The 19431-nt window shown below is 45.0% G+C and overlaps 1 protein-coding gene across 2 annotated transcripts in view; it reads right to left on the bottom strand.

The window, feature by feature from the left end:
- The window catches only part of PRKCQ (protein kinase C theta), a 92201-nt gene extending 75559 nt beyond the window's left edge, over positions 1-16642 (bottom strand). Inside the window, exon 1 of one of the 2 annotated variants that reach the window (XM_030572793.1) lies at positions 16484-16642. In XM_030572793.1, the coding sequence (XP_030428653.1) occupies positions 16484-16565 (82 nt within the window). In that variant the 5' untranslated portion in view covers positions 16566-16642. The remainder of the gene's footprint in view (positions 1-16483) is intronic. The other variant, XM_030572882.1, reaches the window with a different exon arrangement.
- Positions 16643-19431: the final 2789 nt, after the last annotated feature.

The raw sequence follows: 19431 nt of genomic DNA, 5'->3' as shown, positions 1-19431 counted from the left end.
TTACCCCAGTGCTTCAACATCTGGGTGGCAAAAACCACAGGGAAACATTTAATTGTCTAAAAACAACTATTTCCACTGCATTTTTTTTTTATTTCATGAAAATATTTCTCATGGTCTTAGTTTTCTTCTAAGAAAATTTGACTGGATGGTGGTTTGAAGGAGCAGGGTGGATTTGACCTGGGAATGTTGCCAGGATATTACATTGGGGCTGAGAAGGAAGCTACCTGAGCTGTAACCTGGCCAGGAGGGGGGTTGGGAGAAGTGACCCCTTCTGCGCAGGAGACTGAACAAAGGAGAGGAGGTGCAGGGGGAGGGGGAAGAAAGCTGCTCCAGGAATTCTGAGTTTCAGTTTGGGCTGGGTGGTGCAATGCAGGGAACCCCAAGCTGGGGTCTAGCTCCCTGAACCCCCCAGAAGGACTTGATTGAGGGGTTCTGGTTGTACCGACACACTCTGCTTGGGACTGTGTTCCTGTCGTCTAATAAACGGTCTGTTTTATTGGCTGGCTGAGAGTCACGGTGAATCTCAGGAAGAGGGGTGCAGGGCCCTGACTCCCTCACACTCCATGACAGGTGGATCTTTTCATAAGGCTTTTTAACAGCAGTTGCATTCCATATAGTGTTGAGGGAAATCTCTTACACTGAGATACAACTGTAGTACCTTTCGCCCTTTTGTTGTCTTGTTCATCAGCCTGGTGGTTCCTGTATTTCTATAAGATTTTGGTATTGGTTAACAGACTTCCTGCTGTGTTTACTTTTAAAAAAAATGATACAGCTGGAGTTTTGCCTCAACCAATATCTAACCACCTTAAGTCAGAGTGGCATCTATTTCATAGCACTTCCTGCCCACATCGACTTCTGTATTTTTTTTTTCACTCTCAATCAAAAGCAAAAGAAAATGCAAGAGGGGGAAAAAATAAGATGGGCTTGATGTTTAAAAGGTCTCCATTTTGCAGGCCCAGTTTTGAACCCACACTTAATTCTGGACAGAAATATGGACTGCTAGCTCCCTGATCTCGCCCACAGATCAGGCACAGTAGCTAGATAATGGACATGCTTAGGGTGACCATGTTTTCCTGAAAAGTTGGACCAAGATTATCACACAGAGGAGCTGAAATCCATATTTTAGTACTCAAGTATGCTTATTTAGGAGCCTAAACTAGGATTAAGGAGCCTAATTTTAGGCCCTGTTTTAGTCTGAGAATGTCCCTGTTTTCATGACCTGTCCCCAGTGTTTTGTCCCAGTTTTTGTAATGCCCCTGCAAAATGGACACCTCAAGGTGCTGCAGGCCAGCTAGCTGATCAAATTGAAGGCAGACTGACAGAACACAGAGTCACCTCAAGAACATCCCCTGAGACTGTCATGTTCTACCCTTTCGCCACCCCACACCTTCAAGGAAACCTATATTCTCTGTACAAGAGTCCTTGAAACAGCTGAGCATCTAGCCCAGTATTACTGAACACCTTTGCATTGCTGAGACTCAGTTATACTATCATTTGGTCCCTTTAGTCATTCATCCTTGTCCACTTTCACTTGACCAGGTACCTTGTGGTTTCCTCTCTACTCCCTTCAGCTAATTATCTTAAAGGCAGCTGCATTTCTCTTGGACAAGAGGAGCATCCTTTTGCAGAACTCCACACCCTCTATCTCCATCCTCAGCTACGGTCTCCCATAGGTCTCTATTGCCCATAGCCTTGACTTTGAGCTCTCCTCCTATATCTACAAATCACCTCCACAAAGTTTCCTGGCTGCATCACTGCCATGAGGTTGAGGTCCTCACCTGTATCAGCATCTCCTCTTGTCATTATCATTGCAACACCCTTCTTTCTGGCTTTCCAGCTCCCAAGCTCTCCAGATTCTAGAATTCTGTCTGCTTTCTTACATTCTTAACACATCAATCCCATCCACTAACAACTCCGTCGGTTCCCCAGGCATTCCAGGGTCCAGTTAAAAATGGCATTCATTGTTCATGAAACCCTTTTGTAGCCCGATTCACAGCTCTCTGTCTGGTGGGATAAGTTCTAGAGTATTTACATTCAGTCCAGAATGGCGAGAATTAGGCATTTTGTCACATTCCCTCCTAAAAGTGTGAGCTTTCTGCAGGTGAGTTTCATCCTCTGGGAAGAACTAAGCAAAGATCAAGCAGCTATGACCTACAGCCAACTCGCAGGGGGGTCACTCCACGGCTGTATCAGTCTATGGGCTAGAACATCTTCCACTGCTCTTCTGTGTCCCTTGGATGCACCAGATCCAGGCTGTCACACATGCAGTGGCTTCTCTTCTGGCCTTCTTCCTGCACGCCCCTCTATGTTGGCCTATGTGGGGCACACCCAACCCACTCTTACACAGCATATCTCAGGATTTTGTGACATGAAGGGCCTTGCCCAGAATCTTCAGGATTCATCACAGGGTGAATTTCACCTTAGCAGCACAAACTTACTTTACTTGTATAGTATGATCCCATTCTTACTGTACAATGAATTGTTTAAATAGCATCTGTGGTTACTCACTAGAACCTCTGATGGTAATTGCACAGGTGGTCGTGATGCCCTCAGGCAATCCAGAACGTGTGAGTAGCTTCAGGGTTGCATTTCTTCTCTTCCAGCTCTACACATCATTTATTTATGTATTTATTTATTTATTTTTACAATGCAAATAAGCGATGGTCACATAAACACCACCTGATACCGGAAACCTAATGACAGCTATACTTAGCAACATGCTCCAGCTTTCATCCAGATCACATCACATGATCTGTTGTCTACAGCCAAGCCCTCAGATACAACCGCATTTGCTCCAATCCCTCAGACAGAGACAAACACCTACAGGATCTCTATCAAGCATTCTTCAAACTACAATACCCACCTGGTGTAGTGAAGAAACATGTTGACAGAGCCAGAAGGATACCCAGAAGTCACCTACTACAGGACAGGCCCAACAAAGAAAGTAACAGAAGGCCACTAGCTGTCACCTACAGTCCCCAACTAAAACCTCTCCAGTGCATCATTAAGGATCTACAACCTATCTTGAAGGATGATCCCTCACTCTCACAGACCTTGGGAGACAGGCCAGTCCTCGCTTACAGACAGCCCCCCAACCTGAGGCAAATACTCACCAGCAACTATACAACAAAAACACTAATCCAGGAACCAATCCCTGCAACAAACCCCATTGCCACCACTGTCTGCATATCTATTCAAGGGACACCATCATAGGGACCTAACCACATCAGACACACTATCAAGGGCTCATTCACTTGCACATCTACCAGTTATATATGTGATATAGGCCATCATGTGCCAGCAATGCCCCTCTGCTATGAACAGTGGGGGGGAGGGATAGCTCAGTGGTTTAAGCCTTAGCCTGTTAAATCCAGAGCTCTGAGTTCAATCCTTGAGAGGGCCATTTAGGGAACTAGGGCAAAATAAATAATTGGGGATTAATCCTGTCTTGAGCAGGGGGTTGGACTAGATGACCTCCTGAAGCAGGGGTGGTTCTAGGCATTTTGCCACCCCAAGCACAGCAGGCAGGCTGCCTTCAGCGGCATGCCTGAAGAAGGTCCGCTGGTCCCACGGCTTCGGCAGACCTTCTGTGTGACCAGCGGACTTTCCGCAAGCAAGCTGCCGAAGGCAGCCTGCCTACCGCCCTCATGGTGACCAGCAGAGTGCCCCCAGTGGCTTGCTGCCCCAAGCACACACTTGGTGTGCTGGTGCCTGGAGCCACCCCTCTCCTGAGGTCCTTTCCAACCCTGATATTCTATGATTCTATTATTGTAACATTAAAAACCAGTAGGAAAGCACTTCAATCTCCCTGGACACTCAATAACAGATGTAAAAGTGGTAATTCTTCAACAACAAAAACTTCAAAAACAGACTTCAATGAGAAACTGCAGAACTGGAATGAATTTGCAAACTGGACACCATCAAATTAGGCCTGAATAAAGACTGTGAGTGGATAGGTAACTACAAAAAGTAATTTTCTCTCTACTGGTACTCACACCTTCTTATCAGCTGTTGAGAATAGGCCACTTCCACCTTAATTGAATTGGCCTCATTAGCACTGACCTCCCACTTGGTAAGGCAACTCCCATTTTTTCACGTGCTATATATATATATACTGCTTACTGTATTTTTCACTCCATGCAACTGATGAAGTAGGTTTTAGCCACAAAAGCTTATGCTCAAATAAATATGTTAGTCTCTAAGGTGCCACAAGGACTCCTCATTGTTTCTATTTATTTCAGATTCATAAACACCAAGGAAGTGTAAGAACACATCGGAGGTTATAACTGGGAAACAGAAAATTTAGGCTGACTCTAAGAATGAATTTCCTGACAGTCAGCTCTATTAGAATGACGGAAGCACCAATGCATTTAAATACAGATGAGACAATACACTAGAAAATACACTGTAGGGAACAATTCTTAGGCAGGAACATGGAGTAAATCACTGAATGGGTCTTTTTCACCTCTCAGACTTTGAGGATTCTAAGTATTGGCTGAGGTGGTGTCTTTACTAATTGTCACAGTTTTCACTCCTAGGGCCAGCACTTTTTTTTTTCTTTCCCTTTCTGTATTTTTAAACACAGGGGAAAAAATGAGGGAGATGGGTGGGTGGAAGTGGCTGAAAAAGGAAGCTGGAAGGTGGGTGTTCGCTAGTTTACTAATGTAATAGATCTAAAGAGAAACAGTGTTCATTACTGCTTTACTGCAGGAGGGGAAGGAAAGGGAAAACCTAGGCCTGGCTAAATTCCAGCTCTGGCTCTTTTTCACCCTTCTGGGCAAATAATGGTGTTTCCCATAGTAGTACTTGGGCCTTTATTTGATTTTTACAGGCAGCTACAGTATGGCCTTGCCTAAATTCCATTCACGCTCCAATACAAATCTGCATACACCTCAACCTGTTCTTTTTGCACTAAAAATATTGTACCTGACTCTCCTCTGACTGGTCTCGATTCCCCCCCGTCGTTTACTTCGACAGTTATTTCTAATTTACTTTGGTGTAAATGTGCCAAATCAGAGGAGAATCAGGCCCATTGTTGCACAGAAGAGCCAAAGCAGAATCATGCTAATGCTGCATGTTAAAAAAAGACCATAAACACACCGAATCTATATTTTAAAATCTTGGGATGAAATTCTGGCCCCATTGAAGTCAACAGGAGTTTTGCCGTTGACTTAAACAGGGCCAGATTTCACCCTTGATTGTTATGAATTGTTTCATCACATGTGGTGCTCTTTAAAGGAAGAGGCCAAATTCTGAATTCTGTCACAGCTGTATAAATTCAGAGCAAGCCTGTTGATTTCAGCGGAATCCCTGTAGATTTACACCAGGGAAACTTTTAGCAAAATTTGGCCTAGTACCATTTATATTTTTAATAGGTTAAAAATGAAAAACATCTTGCTGGGCGGGCTATGTAGAAACCAGTGAAAGGGCCAAATTTGGCTTTGCAGCTATGGACGCACAACTTTCCATTGAGGTTGACAGGAGTCACATGTGTGTTTCTGACAGCAGAATTTGACCCTACATTTGGATTAGGGCAAAAGTCACACTGCATGTTGGGGTTCACTGTGCAACTCCACCAAAGCCAACAAGTCATTCTGAGACCAGAATCAGGCCCATTGGGCCTTAAATCTATATGCACATCTGAGTAAAGGTTACATGATCTACCCGCATGTGTAATTCTCCATGAGCCAAAGCCTTGCCCCATTGAATCGGTGGGAAGTTTAATATTCTATTCTGTTCTATATAGGTTCTTATACTGTGCTCATCACTGTAGTATCTGAGCATAGAATCTGAGAGACTTCAGTGGCACCATGTTTTGACATTAGAAAGACCTGCACTGTGGACAGGTATTGATATATGATTATGATTTATAAAGAGGCTAAATCCTGTGGTCTTTATGCAGGAAGGAAACCACTGGAAGTTAGCTTGTGTAACCCACACACCTCTTGGGTGTGGTGTTCTGTCCCAGCTAGTGGCACCAAGACCACTTAGAGTGAGGGATAAAATGAGTGTGTTCTCCAGTCTTAGCTAAGGAGGAGCTTGCTTTTAGCTCATGCCCTAAGCTCCAGAGGTACCCCAGTTCAAGCCTGCCTGCCGACGATCAGCATTACACTTGAATAAGGAGTGAGTAAAATCTGAGAAAGGATCTTAGGATCTGGCCTAAACTTTGGGCAAGTTTCTTAGCTGGTTTATATTTCCCCATAAATCATCAGACTATTTTATTACCTGATCCTTAAAAAACCCCAGGTGTCCTAAGCAGGCATCAGCAATTCAATGAAGGTGCTGTGATCTGTATATGCACATATTAAACTGCCCTGGCTCTCCAGGGTGGAGAAGTACAATATTACATACACACTCTGAGTTAACGTGCATGCTGAGAAATGGTCAAAATAATCAAATGCCAATTAGGTCTTGCACTTACTGGCTGAGAGGCTTATGTCGACTGGACTTGGTTTATTTTTCTTTACAGACAGTGCCTGGTGATATAACACAAACATGGAAAGAACTGAGCTTCATGGTCTGAAAAAGCACATTCTGCTGCACCTCCGTGCTTGTTTACTCTGGAACGGAATATCTAGGCTATGGGTGGTCTTTTACCTTTCAGCACAAAAAAGATATACCATCTATGTAGGTACTTGGATGGTCCTCCGTAACAGAGTATCCATTGACAATATACTTATCCAGTCTCTAATCTCACCAGCTGTGACTCAAGAACCTCTTAATGTCCACCGGCCAGGGAGTGCAATGGGCAGTGCAGGCATCTCCTGGGTTGGATATGTACCAAAGAATGGCATGTGAGGTCTCAAATAAAAGCCGGCATCACACTTGTCATCAGTATCATTGTGAAATTTATGTACAGAAACTGTTTAAGGAGTTATGCATATACACATAAAATACGTTCTTAAAGTCTGTCTCAAGGCACGGGTCACTGGCAAAGGTTAAAAAAACAGGTTTCATGTCAGACAAGAGATCTAGCTCTACCTATGTGTTTACATGTGAACTGAGTATTGTCTCGTTCACAGTGGATTTCCCATCACCAGTCTGAACTGAAGGCAAGTGAAAGACCATGGAAGGACTCTAAGGGCTAGTCTACCTTAGAATCACTACAACAGCATAATTATTCCACCACCCCAAACGGTGGTAGCTATGTCAGCGGGAGGGCATCTCCCACTGACAAGCGTTGTCCACACCAGCACTTAGGTTGGTGTAAGTTATGTTATATGTTATATCAAAATAAGCATTAGTGTAGACCTGCCCTCTCTCAAGAAGAGTAGCACAGCAGATGGCAGGGAACCCTGTCTGGAGATGCACATCAAAGGTTTTCTTGACTATACTTGGGGGGCAGAGAAAACACATGAGCACCCTTGACTGGGGACTAAAAGGACAGCAGTTTTGGTTCATGAAAAAGAGGTCTCAGTCAGGCTTGGTCAAACATGCTGAAGAGAACTTTGGAAGCGATAGACTTCTTTAGATAGGATGTTAACCTGTAAGTTATATGTAGTCTTCAGAAAGGGTGTTACGATTTCGTTTCATATGTAACCATTTATTTCCAATATTCTTATCCACTTTCACTTGAATCGCTGTTCTTTGATAATAAATTTATTCTTGTTTTCACTACAAATATACCTCAGTGCTGTAGTGCTAAGCAAAGTGATGATCCTGAGTTGAATCTTACAAGCTGGTGTGTGCTATTCCTTCAGGAACAATAGACCGGGTGTTTCTGTCAGTGTTCAGTGGAAAGGGGGCTGGACGCTGCAGGCAATGCTCCGAGGACTTGAGGGTTGGTGAGTGCCTTTTAATACCTGCCCAGCGAGAGTGAGGCCTGTGAAGGCAGGGAAGGCAGTGCTTGTGCTGCCAAAAGCTGTTGGTTTTAGGGAGCTGATCTGCAGCAGGCATAGACAAGACCCCTTCACAAGGGCAGGTGGTGGTGAGATGCCTCACAACCCTGGGAATCCTGGGAGAGCATTACACTAGTTTCCCCTCTCTCTCTCTCTCTCTGGGTTTAATACTGCCACCCATCACCATAATAATGACTTGGTGATCGTACTCAATTATGGCAGCCTCTTTTATCCATTTCTCCTATGAGCATTCTCACACCTCCCATGCTGCCTCATATGCATGGATCGTATGGCTTCCCATGGCCATTGCCCTGTCCTTCAAATCCCTTTCTGAGACCGAACTCTACACAATTTTTTTTCCTGAAAAGTGCCTTTATTCTATGGAAAATCTACATTTTTCATTGAAAAAACAAATGCTTGGAAATCAAAATATTTCAAGATATCCCATTATGGTGCCTCATGGGAGTTGTAGTTCAGCTTCCTCATTTCCCCATTCTCCTTTGGGCAGGCTCTCCGGTTGGACTACATCTTCCAGGATGCACTACAATCTGAGACTTCCATGATGCAACTGCATCCCCTCACATAGGGAGCCCGTTTTATAGAGGAGAATGGTAGCAGGAGGCAGCGAACTACAACTCCCATGAGGCACTGTGGCAGCACTTCAGAACCAAAATATTTCAGTTTTTGATTATTTTTTTTTGCAGAGTCAAAATTTTCTATGCTGAAAACCCCACTTTTCACTTTGCTCTATTATTTAGTGTCTCTTATTCACTCATCTTATTAAAATCAAATAAACGAACAACATTTGTGCACTTAGGCCCTGATCATGCATCATCTTACATCTGAGCAGACTGCTATGCCCATGTGGAGTCACAACCTAACTACGCACAAGGAGTTGCAGGGTCAGGACCTTAGTTAAAAATATATGCAGCCTTGCATTCTTACTGCTGTCATCCTCCTTTTTCTTCTTTCCCCTTTTCCATTCCAATTATGTTTTTCATCCCTCTGAGCCACCTGACACCTCTTTACATTGTTAGGGAGTGTCTTTTATTGCATAGTTGCACAACACTAGATCTAGGTCTAATCCAGATTAGGGCCTATGGGTGCTCCTGGAATAATAATAATAATAATGATAATTAACAGTTCATTTCATTGTCACAGTCTCTGAGGTTTAGAATAGGTTAAGTATAGAAGGATCGTTATGGTGGAATGAACATTAAAGGACCAATAAGTTATTGGTAAATTAACATATTTTTCGTTAATCATTACAAAGATAACACATTTTATAAGTGTTCATTTTAGGATAAAATAATCTGTGGCAGAATAGGACATTGGTCTTTTATGAGCAGGGTCTCAAACAACATTAGGAATGTGACCTAGCAAAGATCATGTTAACCATTATACAAGATAGTTTCTTCATTAAGAGTCTCTTTAAAAGAGAACTGGATAAATTCATGGAGGTTAAGTCCATTAATGGCTATTAGCCACGATGGGTAAGGAATGGTGTCCCTAGACTCTGTTTGTCAGAGGGTGGAGGTGGATGGCAGGAGAGAGATCACGTGATCATTACCTGTTAGGTTCACTCCTTTTGGGGCACCTGGCATTGGCCACTGTTGGTAGACAGGATACTGGGCTAGATGGACCTTTGGTCTGACCCAGTGCGGGCATTCTTATGTTCTTTCCACCTTTGCTCTCCATCTTTCCTGATGTAAGGGTTCAATCATGCAAGGAATATGCGAGGTTCATTCTGGCCCTGATACAGCAAAACGCTTACATCCAGACTTCACTTTAAATTCATGAGCAGTCCCACTGAGACTCCTTTGTAAAAGTGATGGCCTTAATTCTCAGGTTTCCGAAGGCTGTTTGAAACCAGAAGGTCACTTGGCCTGCTTTCCTTCACCAAAGTATCCAAGCACCTTACAAACATTCATAGCTTTCCTGTAAACTAAGGAAATATCCCCATTTTGCAGCTAGGGGATTGAATGATTTGTTTAAGACCACACAGGAAGTCTGTAACTGAGGGGGAAATTGAACCCACTGATCCTAGTGCCAATGTGCTATTCACTAGACCACCCTCCTCCCTGCTTTAGCAGTTTAAGGTGTCTTAACAACAGGTAGAAATATTAAGGCTCCTTCTCTCTCCCTTTACTATACTGCTTGAGTTGCGAAAAGGTGTCTTATTAGGCCTGATTCTCAGTTAACTTCTGTGCTAATTATAAAGCAGGCTGCAATGATTAAGGATCCATAATGATTTCCCCTCTTACCCTCTAGTCATTTGGAAACTTTCATCTCTTGGACTAAAATTTTCTATTCTTGGGGGCTCTCTCCAATGGCAGATTTGTTCTGAAGGCTTGAAGAAAAAGAGGGTCAGTTGTTCTTAAGCATAAGGAGTGTGGGAAAAAAAATACACTTTTTCCCATTGCAAAATAAAGTAAAAATAAAATAAAAATTCATGCATTCATTTATTTGAACACCTGTATGGTCAAAAAGGAGTTGCAATGTGACTTAGAAATAACCTTTCCTGAAAATAATAAAAATACTACCTAGCTCTTCTCATCTGTAGATTCAAAGCACTTTACAAAGAAGGCATCAGTAATTTCAGTTTACAAACAAGGACAGTGAAAACAGAAGCCATTTGCCTAAAGCAGTGGTCCCCAACCTTTTCCGGATGGCAGGCGCCGGATGATGAGCCACCAAGGATCGTGGCTGGCAGACAAGCATCTGCCGAAATTCTGCTGAGAAGCGACAATGTCAAGAGGCGTCGCTGCCGAAATGCCACCGAAAATCAGCGGCATTTCGGTAGCGACACCTCTTGGTGACACTGTTTTTTGGCGGCATTTCGGTGGTGACGCCTCCTGGTGACGCCACTTTTTGGCGGCATTTCGGCAGCGATGCCTCTTGATGAAGCCACTTTTAGGAGGCATTTCGGTGGATGCTTGTCCGCCGGCCAGTATGCGGGTGCACATAGATGCCCTGGCGGGCGCCATGGCACTCATGGGCACCGCTTTGGGGCCACTGGCCTAAAGTAACCCCAGTAGGTTTACAATAGAGCTGGAACTAGAAGCAAGTCTCCTGAGTTCTAGTTCAGTGTATTACCCACTGGACCACACTGACTAATTACCCTTGAGAAAAGTGGCAGCTTCGTGGTATACATGGGTATTCCCTTCACCCTATCCCTGCACAGGTATTCCATACCCTTAACACTTCCTGTATGCACCCTTTCAGGCCACATGTGCCCTGATGAGCAAGCAGCAGGATATGGGCCAAAATGCATGACTGTGTTTTAATATATATGATACCAAAAGAGTTGAGTAATGAGACAGCACAATTCTGTTCTAACCAGCTGCTTGAAGACAATAGCTCTAATATCTGACAACACTAAAACGGAAGAGGTTATCCACTGCTAGGACAGCTGCGTGTAATTTCAAGAGCAACCTGGCTTCATTCTAAATGAACCAAAAAATTAATAAACTTTTTCTCTGCTGCTGTATGCAGCATGGTCTGTGTCAAATTAAAAATCTCCAACAGGCCAGGAAAATTACAAACATTAACCTAAACTGACAATCATATGGATAATCACTTGAAGCCACCTACCAATAAGAATCTGCAGTTATTCTGCTACTGTTTTCTTTCCAAAATGCCCTACGATCAGAAATCAGACATCCTGGTCAGGATGTGAGTATGGGCTACAGAAGAACAAAACACTAGAATTGAAATAAGTGGTCATGGTTTCTGCTAAACTCAGGCCACTTCCTGATTTGAATCAAGGACCAGATCCTGCAAACCCTTACGCACAAGTGTAACTAAGGCAAGAAGTTCCTCATGTTCAATGGTACGAATCACAGGCAGAAAGTTACTCGTGTGTGATTGTGGGACCAAGGTCCTAGTTAGCACTATGCAATACATTCACATGTGTAGTTTTTAGATCTTCATACAAATGTGTTTACTTTCTTTTTATTTTCTGTTTTTCAAAATCAATCTTCAAAGCCTGCACAAAAAACTGCAGTCCACTTTCACAAATTCTTGCTTTAACAGGTTTGCAGAAACGCAAACAGCAGCAGAATCAGGATCAGAGTTTTTAAACTGATACAAACTTAAATCCATAAAAATTAACACAAAAGCCAACAGCAAAAAAGCAGATAAAATTATGGGGGATGGTTAATATGACATCATATAATACTCTGCCAGGAATATAGCTTTTTATGATCAAAATCCAACCAACAAGAGAAGAAATCAGAAGCACTCATCAAAGGTTAAAATCTACTTTTGACATAAGGGCAAATGCGAAAAATATCTCTTTTAACCTGCCAATGTGCAGATGTGATATATGACAAAGACCCAAAATGAGAAAAACTAAAAATGTTTCACGATGGGAAGCTAAAATGCTGGAGATTCCTTTCTTTAGTGTTGATGACTTTTTCCATAGCTGCAGTTTCATGGTTCTTTATTCTGATTTAAATATTCTCAACAACAGAAGAACAGAGGAGACTAAATTTGTGTGGACCATAGAACTTTGGGAATAGGTGACTTCCCTTGAAAGAAAGTACTCTTGAGGATGGGAAATAGAGTTAACCCCATAGAAGAGATTGTCAAGGCAGCCTCCTGTTTTAAGGGATCATTCAAATTACCACCATATGTAATGAGTACAAGTCTGCTCCACATTTATCAGATTAAATGGTCAACTCCATTGAGCAATTGATTTTTGTTAGTGTCTTGATAGGTATTTTAGGACACATTCCACTGTTAAAGAGAACGTGCAGAAAATTTACCATTGTCTTGGTGGACACTTAGGAGGATTTTTCCGAAATAAGAAATGTCATGATACTAATACAGGAACCCAAGTTTGGCAATTCAACAAGATGGAAGTCAAAATACAACCCCCCTGAACTGCAAACATTTCTATTTCTCGTTTTTAAAATAGCAATTCAGTGAAACTTTATCTTTTTCTGCCCTAGTAACCTTACTAAGTACTCTTTTATTAGCATGACTCAGTTGGGTGGCTGTCAGCTGGTCAAGTTATTTTTACTGCAATGAGCATTTCACTGGTGGAAAAAGAATGTAACTTTCTTCCAGGAGTCTAACTGTACTTCATTAGCGTTCAACACGCTAAGGTTACAATATAACCAAGGTCACATGACTGAGTGGACAGAGGCTGAGTTTTCAAATCCCACTCCCTGTGAAAGGAAATGCAGCTCACTACACTAAACCGGCAGGCAGGAGTTGGTTAGTTTCTCTAGGCCTCTCAAATACACTTTCAGATCTATCACAGTATTATTCTGTAGTGCCTCTCCTTACATGCTGGATGCCAAAATGATTTACAGAGTTAAACAGAGACATTGTCAACTTCAAAACCTCACGTTCTGACTAAAAATCCGTTGCCTGCCATTGTCACAAAGAGGCACGTCAAATGACTATATATGAAAGAGGTTAGAAGGGGGAAAGTGTTTTCTCTATTTTTTCCAGTTTGTTTACTTTGGACATTCCATAGCACTCTGTTTATAGCCCTTTTCTCTGTTCCCCATGTACAGCCAGTCATTTCCCCCTATTCTATGTATTACATACAGCAACAGGGGAGAGAAAAACAATTTTTAAAGACAGGAAAATGTGATTGTGAAACCACAGAAACTTGTGGGGAGCCTCAGATGTAGGACCTGAAACTTAATTTAAACTCTTTTTAAAAAAATGAGTAGGTTTCAGGTTGAGCAGGGCACTTTAAAATGAGAACAAAATGAGAGAGAAATTAAGGTAGAAACGGCATGTTTAACGTCACTCAAGTTTAATAAAATGACAACAAAAACATCCAGATATTCTCAAAACTTTCTTTTTTTCAGTTTGTGCTCATTCAAACACTAAAATTTGCTGGAACTTCAGACTTCCTTTTCTCATGCACATTTTACAGGCACAAACACTCTAGGTCACACAAACACACACATATATACGCTCTGGCACATATACACACAGCTGCACACTTCCACATATCAACATATGGTCACATACATACACCATCACTCTTCAACATGCTGTCATGTACATGGATGCCCATTGTCATGTGTCACACTCTCACTTGCACGCACACATATATGCTCCCTCACACACAAAGGTGTTCTCCAACACCACATTGTTTGTACATACACAAAATCGCTCCCACTGTTACACATCCGAGACGCTTCCAGTCTCCTCTGATGTTCACACTCACTCCTTCAGCCATCTTTCACAATCACACACACACTCTTTCTCTCTCTCACACCTCTATATGCTTCTCTCACAGTAACACACTGAGACCCCTTCACACAATTGCATTCACTCTCACCTATACAAATTCTCTCATTCTTGCCAATATGGATCTCTCACCATAACACACACAAACACCTCGGGGTGTATCTCTGACCTTACACATGGCCCTGTGTCTCTCTCCTCACACACCCTTGTGTGTAGTTCTCACCATTACCCACACACCCATCCCTGTGTGTGTGTATTGCTCACAATTACACACACCTATGTGTATCTCTCTCTCACACACACAACCCCTTCCCATCTGTATCTTTGACCATTGCACTTACACACACCCGAGTGTCTCTCTCACAGTTACACCCCATGTGTACCTATCACCATTACACACAGATGTGTAACACACAATCACACCCCTGTGTTTCTCTTTCTTGCACAGATCCACTGTGTATCTCTTATAATCACACACACACACCCTCACTGAGAGTCTCTCACCTCTACACATACACATGTTTGTAACTCACAGTCAGGGCCGGCTTTAGGAAGTGTGGGGCTCAATTTGAACATTTTGGGCGGGGCCCCAGCAGAGATGACTAACAAAAAAAAAAGCATGTAAAAAAAAGCCTTTCATTTCTTCCATGTACTATTTACTTTCCATAACTATATAAATAATAAAAATATATATTACGTACATTGCATCATATATGCTGTTGGTGGGTTATTAATGAGCTCCGTTTCACATGTGTGGGTCCCTGCCACTCCCTGGGGGTGTGCTAGGGTGACCAGATGTTCCGATGTTATAGGGACAGTCCCATTTTTGGGGCCTTTTTCTTATATAGGATCCTATCACCCCTCACCCCTGTCCCAATTTTTCACACTTGCAGTCTAGTCACCCTAGGGTGTGCACATGTGTGGGTCCCAGCTGCTCTCTGCCCCCTTCATTGAAGCAGGTATGCAGGGTTACTGCCCTGGGAACTGCAGGGCACCAGTCAACATGGGGCTGGCTGGAGGCAGGGCAGGGGCTGACTGGAGGTAGGATCTGGCTGCAGGCAGGGCAAGGGGTGCGGGGCTGGCTGGCGATAGAGGGGGGCTCTAGGGTCTTTTTAAAGGGCCAGGGCTCCAGCTGCCTCTGCCACCCCAATCCTTTAAATAGCCACTGGAGCCCCGCTGCTCCCCCAGGGCTCTGGGGGCTATTTAAAGAGCCCGGGGCTCCCCCGCTTCTGCCGCCCCGGCCCTTTAAATAGCCGCGGGAGCCCTGGGGAAGCGGCGGGGCTCCAGCGGCTATTTAAAGGGCCAGGGCGGTAGAGGCAGGGAGCCCTGGACTTCTTAAATAGCACTCAGGCCCTTTAAATTGCCCCCTGGGAAGCCGGGCTACCTCAGCACGGTGCACCAGCTCCTGCTGGTACGCAGTGCCGGGGCTTGGGCCCGCAGCCCGATTCAGGGGAATTGGTCAAACTGGCCTAAAGCCGGCCCTGCTCACAGATACACACCCCGTGTCTCTGTCTCACCGTTACACATACACACACACACCTCCCTGCGTGTCTCTCACCTCTACACATACGCACGTTTCTAACTCAGTTACACACCCCGTGTGTTTCTCTCACCATTACACACACACACCTCCCTGTGTGTCTCTCACCTCTACACATACACACGTTTGTAACTCACAGTTACACACCCCGTGTGTCTCTCTCACCGTTACACACCCACAAACACCCCCTCCCTGCGTGCCTCTCAACTCTACACATACACACGTCTGTAACTCACAGTTACACACCCCTTGTGTTTCTCTCACCATTACACACACACACAAACACCCCCTCCCTGCGTGCCTCTCACCTCTACACATACACACGTCTGTAACCCACAGTTACACACCCCGTGTGTCTCTCTCACCGTTAAACACACAAACACCCCCCTCCCTGCGTGTCTCTCACCTCTACACATACACACGTCTGTAACTCACAGTTACACACCCCGTGTGTCTCTCTCACCGTTACACACCCACAAACACCCCCCTCTCTGCGTGTCTCTCACCTCTACACATACACACGTCTGTAACTCACAGTTACACACCCCGTGTGTCTCTCTCACCGTTACACACCCACAAACACCCCCCTCCCTGCGTGTCTCTCACCTCTACACATACACACGTCTGTAACCCACAGTTACACACCCCGTGTGTCTCTCTCACCGTTAAACACACAAACACCCCCCTCCCTGCGTGTCTCTCACCTCTACACATACACACGTCTGTAACTCACAGTTACACACCCCGTGTGTCTCTCTCACCGTTACACACACGCACCCGCCACTCCCCGCTCAGCGCCAGCCCCTGCCCCGCATCTCACTCCGCTCCGCGCTCCGGACCCCAGCCCGGGACCCCCCCCAAACCCGGCAACGCGCCGCGGACCCACCTGTTCTCGGCCGCCTGGAGCGGGGCTCCGCGATCCCAGCTGCTCCCCCTCCGAGCTCCGCGCCGTGCCCCAGCCGCTGCATCCACCCACCGCCTCCGCTGCCGGCCGGGGGGGAAGTGAGTGGGGAGCTCAGCCTGGCTGGCTGCCACCCTGGGGCTCCCCTCACCTCCCCGCCCCTCTCGCAGACCCCTCCTCCCCCGGGCAAGGAATCCCCCGCCCCACCCCTCTTCTGGAGACTCAGTAACCTCCCAGCCTCGGGACACAGCCCCCACTCTGTGGATTTCCTGCTCGGGGCAGCATCATGCGCTAAGTGTGTGATTCACAGATCCGGAGAAGGCTAGAAAGCAGGGGCGCTGTGACCCTCTAGGGGACTTCCTATATAGCAAAGACAACTTCCCCAAGGGAATTCCTAGAGCAAATCTTCTAGCGAAACAGCCAGTCTTGATTTATAAATGATCAGTGGTGGAGACTCCGTAAGGACCCTTGGTAAATTGTTCCTGTGCTTAATTACCGTCAACGTTAAAAATGGACCTTTTACATTTGACTTTGTCTGGCTTCAACTTCCAGCCCTTGGATCTTGATCTCTCTTTGCTAGAATGAAAAGCCAGTTATTCAATATTTGTTTCCCATGCAGATATTCTAGACTGTAATCAACTCACCCCTTAACTGTCCTTTTGTTAAGCTAAATAGATCAAGCTTCTTGGGTCTATCAGCCCAAGGCATGTTTTCCGTTCTTTAAAACATTCTCCTGGCTCTTCTCTGAACCCTCTCCAATTTATCAACATCATCCTTGACTTGTGGACGCCAGAACTGGACACATTATTCCAGCAGCTGTCACACCAGTGCCAAATACAGAAGTAAAATAACAAGGGCCATCGATTAATCACAGTGAGCTCACACAATTAACTCAAAAAAAATTAATTGCAATTAAAAAAATTAATCATGATTAATCACAGTTTTAACCTCACTGTTAAAGAATAGAATACCAATTGACAATAATTAAAAATTTTGGATGTTTTTCTACTTTTTCATATATACTGTATTCTGTGGTGTAATTGAAATCAAAGTGTATATTATTTTTATTAGACATATTTGCACTGTAAAAATGATAAAAGATATTCTATTTTTCAATTCACCTCATACATGTACTGTAGTGCTATCTCTTTGTCATGAAAGTGCAATTTACAAATGTAGATTTTTTTGTTACATAAAACAAAACAATGTAAAACTTCAGAGCCTTCAAGTGCATTCAGTCTTAGTCCTTGTTCAGCCAATCGCTAAGACAAACAAGTTTGTTTACATTTAGAGGAGATAATGCGGCCAGCTTCTTATTACAATGTCACCTGAAAGTGAGAACAGGCATTTGTCTGGCACTATTGTAGCCGGCATTGCAAGGTATTTACGTGCCAGATATGCTAAACATTCATATGTGCCTTCATGCTTCAGCCACCATTCCAGAGGACATGCTTCCATGCGTTAATTAAATTTGTGACTGAACTCCTTGGGGGAGAATTGTATGTCCCCTGCTCTATTTTACCAGCATTTTGCCATATATTTCATGTTATAGCAGTCTCAGATGATGACCCAGTACATGTTCATTTTAAGAACACTTTCACTGAAGATTTGACAAAACACAAAGATGGTACCAATGTGAGATTTCTAAAGATAGCTACAGCACTTGACTCAAGGTTTAAGAATCTGAAGTGCCTTCCAAAATCTGAGAGGCACAAGGGGTAGATCATGATTTCAGAAGTCTTAAAAAAGCAACACTCCTATGCAGAAACTACAGAACCAGCAAAAAAGAAAATCAACCTTCTGCTGGTGGCATCTGACTCAGAGAATGAAAATGAACATGCGTCGGTCTGCACTGTTTTGGATAGTTATTGAGCAGAACCCATTATCAGCATAGATGCATGTCCCCTGGAATGGTGGTTGAAGCATGAAGGGACCAGGATCGCCCAGAGGGGGGAGCGAGAGGGGCAATTTGCCCCAGGCCCTGGGCTCCGCAGGGGCCCCCATGAGAGTTTTTCGGGGCCCCTGGAGCCGGGTCCTTCACTCGCTCGGGGGCCCCAGAAAACTCTTGCGGGGCCGGGACCAGGAGCTTCTTCCGCTCCCGGTCTTTGCTGGCGGGGGAGTCCTTCCGCTCCGGGGCAGAAGGACCCCCCACCATCGCATTACCGCTGAAGCGGGACCAGACGCCGAAGTGCAACCCGGTCTTCGGCTGTAATTCGGCCGTGGGGGGCCCTTCTGTTCAGGGACCTGCCGCCGAAGTTCCCCGAAGACCCGCGGCGGGGGCCCCCCGCCACCGAATTACTGCCGAAGAGCGGGCTGCACTTCAGCTGCGGGTCCCGCTTCGGAGGAAATTAGCCGGCGGTGGGCCCCCGCCGTGGGTCTTCGGGGCACTTCAGCGGCGGGTCCCAGAACGGAAGGGCCCTCCACCGCCGAACAGGGCCGGCTCTAGACATTTTGCCACGCAGCGGGCCCGCTGCCACTTGCTGGTCCCACGGCTCCGGTGGACCTCCCGCAGGCATGGCTGCGGAGGGTCCGCTGGTCCCGCGGCTCCGGTGGACCTCCTGCAGGCGTGCCTGCGGATGCTCCACCGGAGCCGTGGGACCAGCGGACCCTCCGCAGGCACGCCTGTGGGAGGTCCACCGGAGCTGCCTGCTGCCGATGGCCCCAGGCCCCCGGAATCCTCTGGGAGGCCCTGGAAGGGACATATGAATCTTTAGTGCATCTGGCATGTGAAGATCTTGCAACACCAGCTACAACAGTGCCATGAGAACACATGTTCTCACTTTCAGGTGACATTGTAAACCAGAGGAGGGCAGCATTATCTCCTGCAAATGTAAACAAAGGTGTTTGTCTGAGCGATTGGCTGAATAAGAAATAGGACTGAGTGGACTTGCAGGCTCTAAAATTTTACATTATTTTTAATGCAGATTTTTGAA

This window comes from Gopherus evgoodei, chromosome 1 (assembly GCF_007399415.2).
Source record: "Gopherus evgoodei ecotype Sinaloan lineage chromosome 1, rGopEvg1_v1.p, whole genome shotgun sequence".
NCBI lineage: Eukaryota > Metazoa > Chordata > Testudines > Testudinidae > Gopherus > Gopherus evgoodei.
The sequence above is the reverse complement of the archived record's forward strand: the minus strand, read 5'-3'. Positions and strand labels throughout refer to the sequence as shown.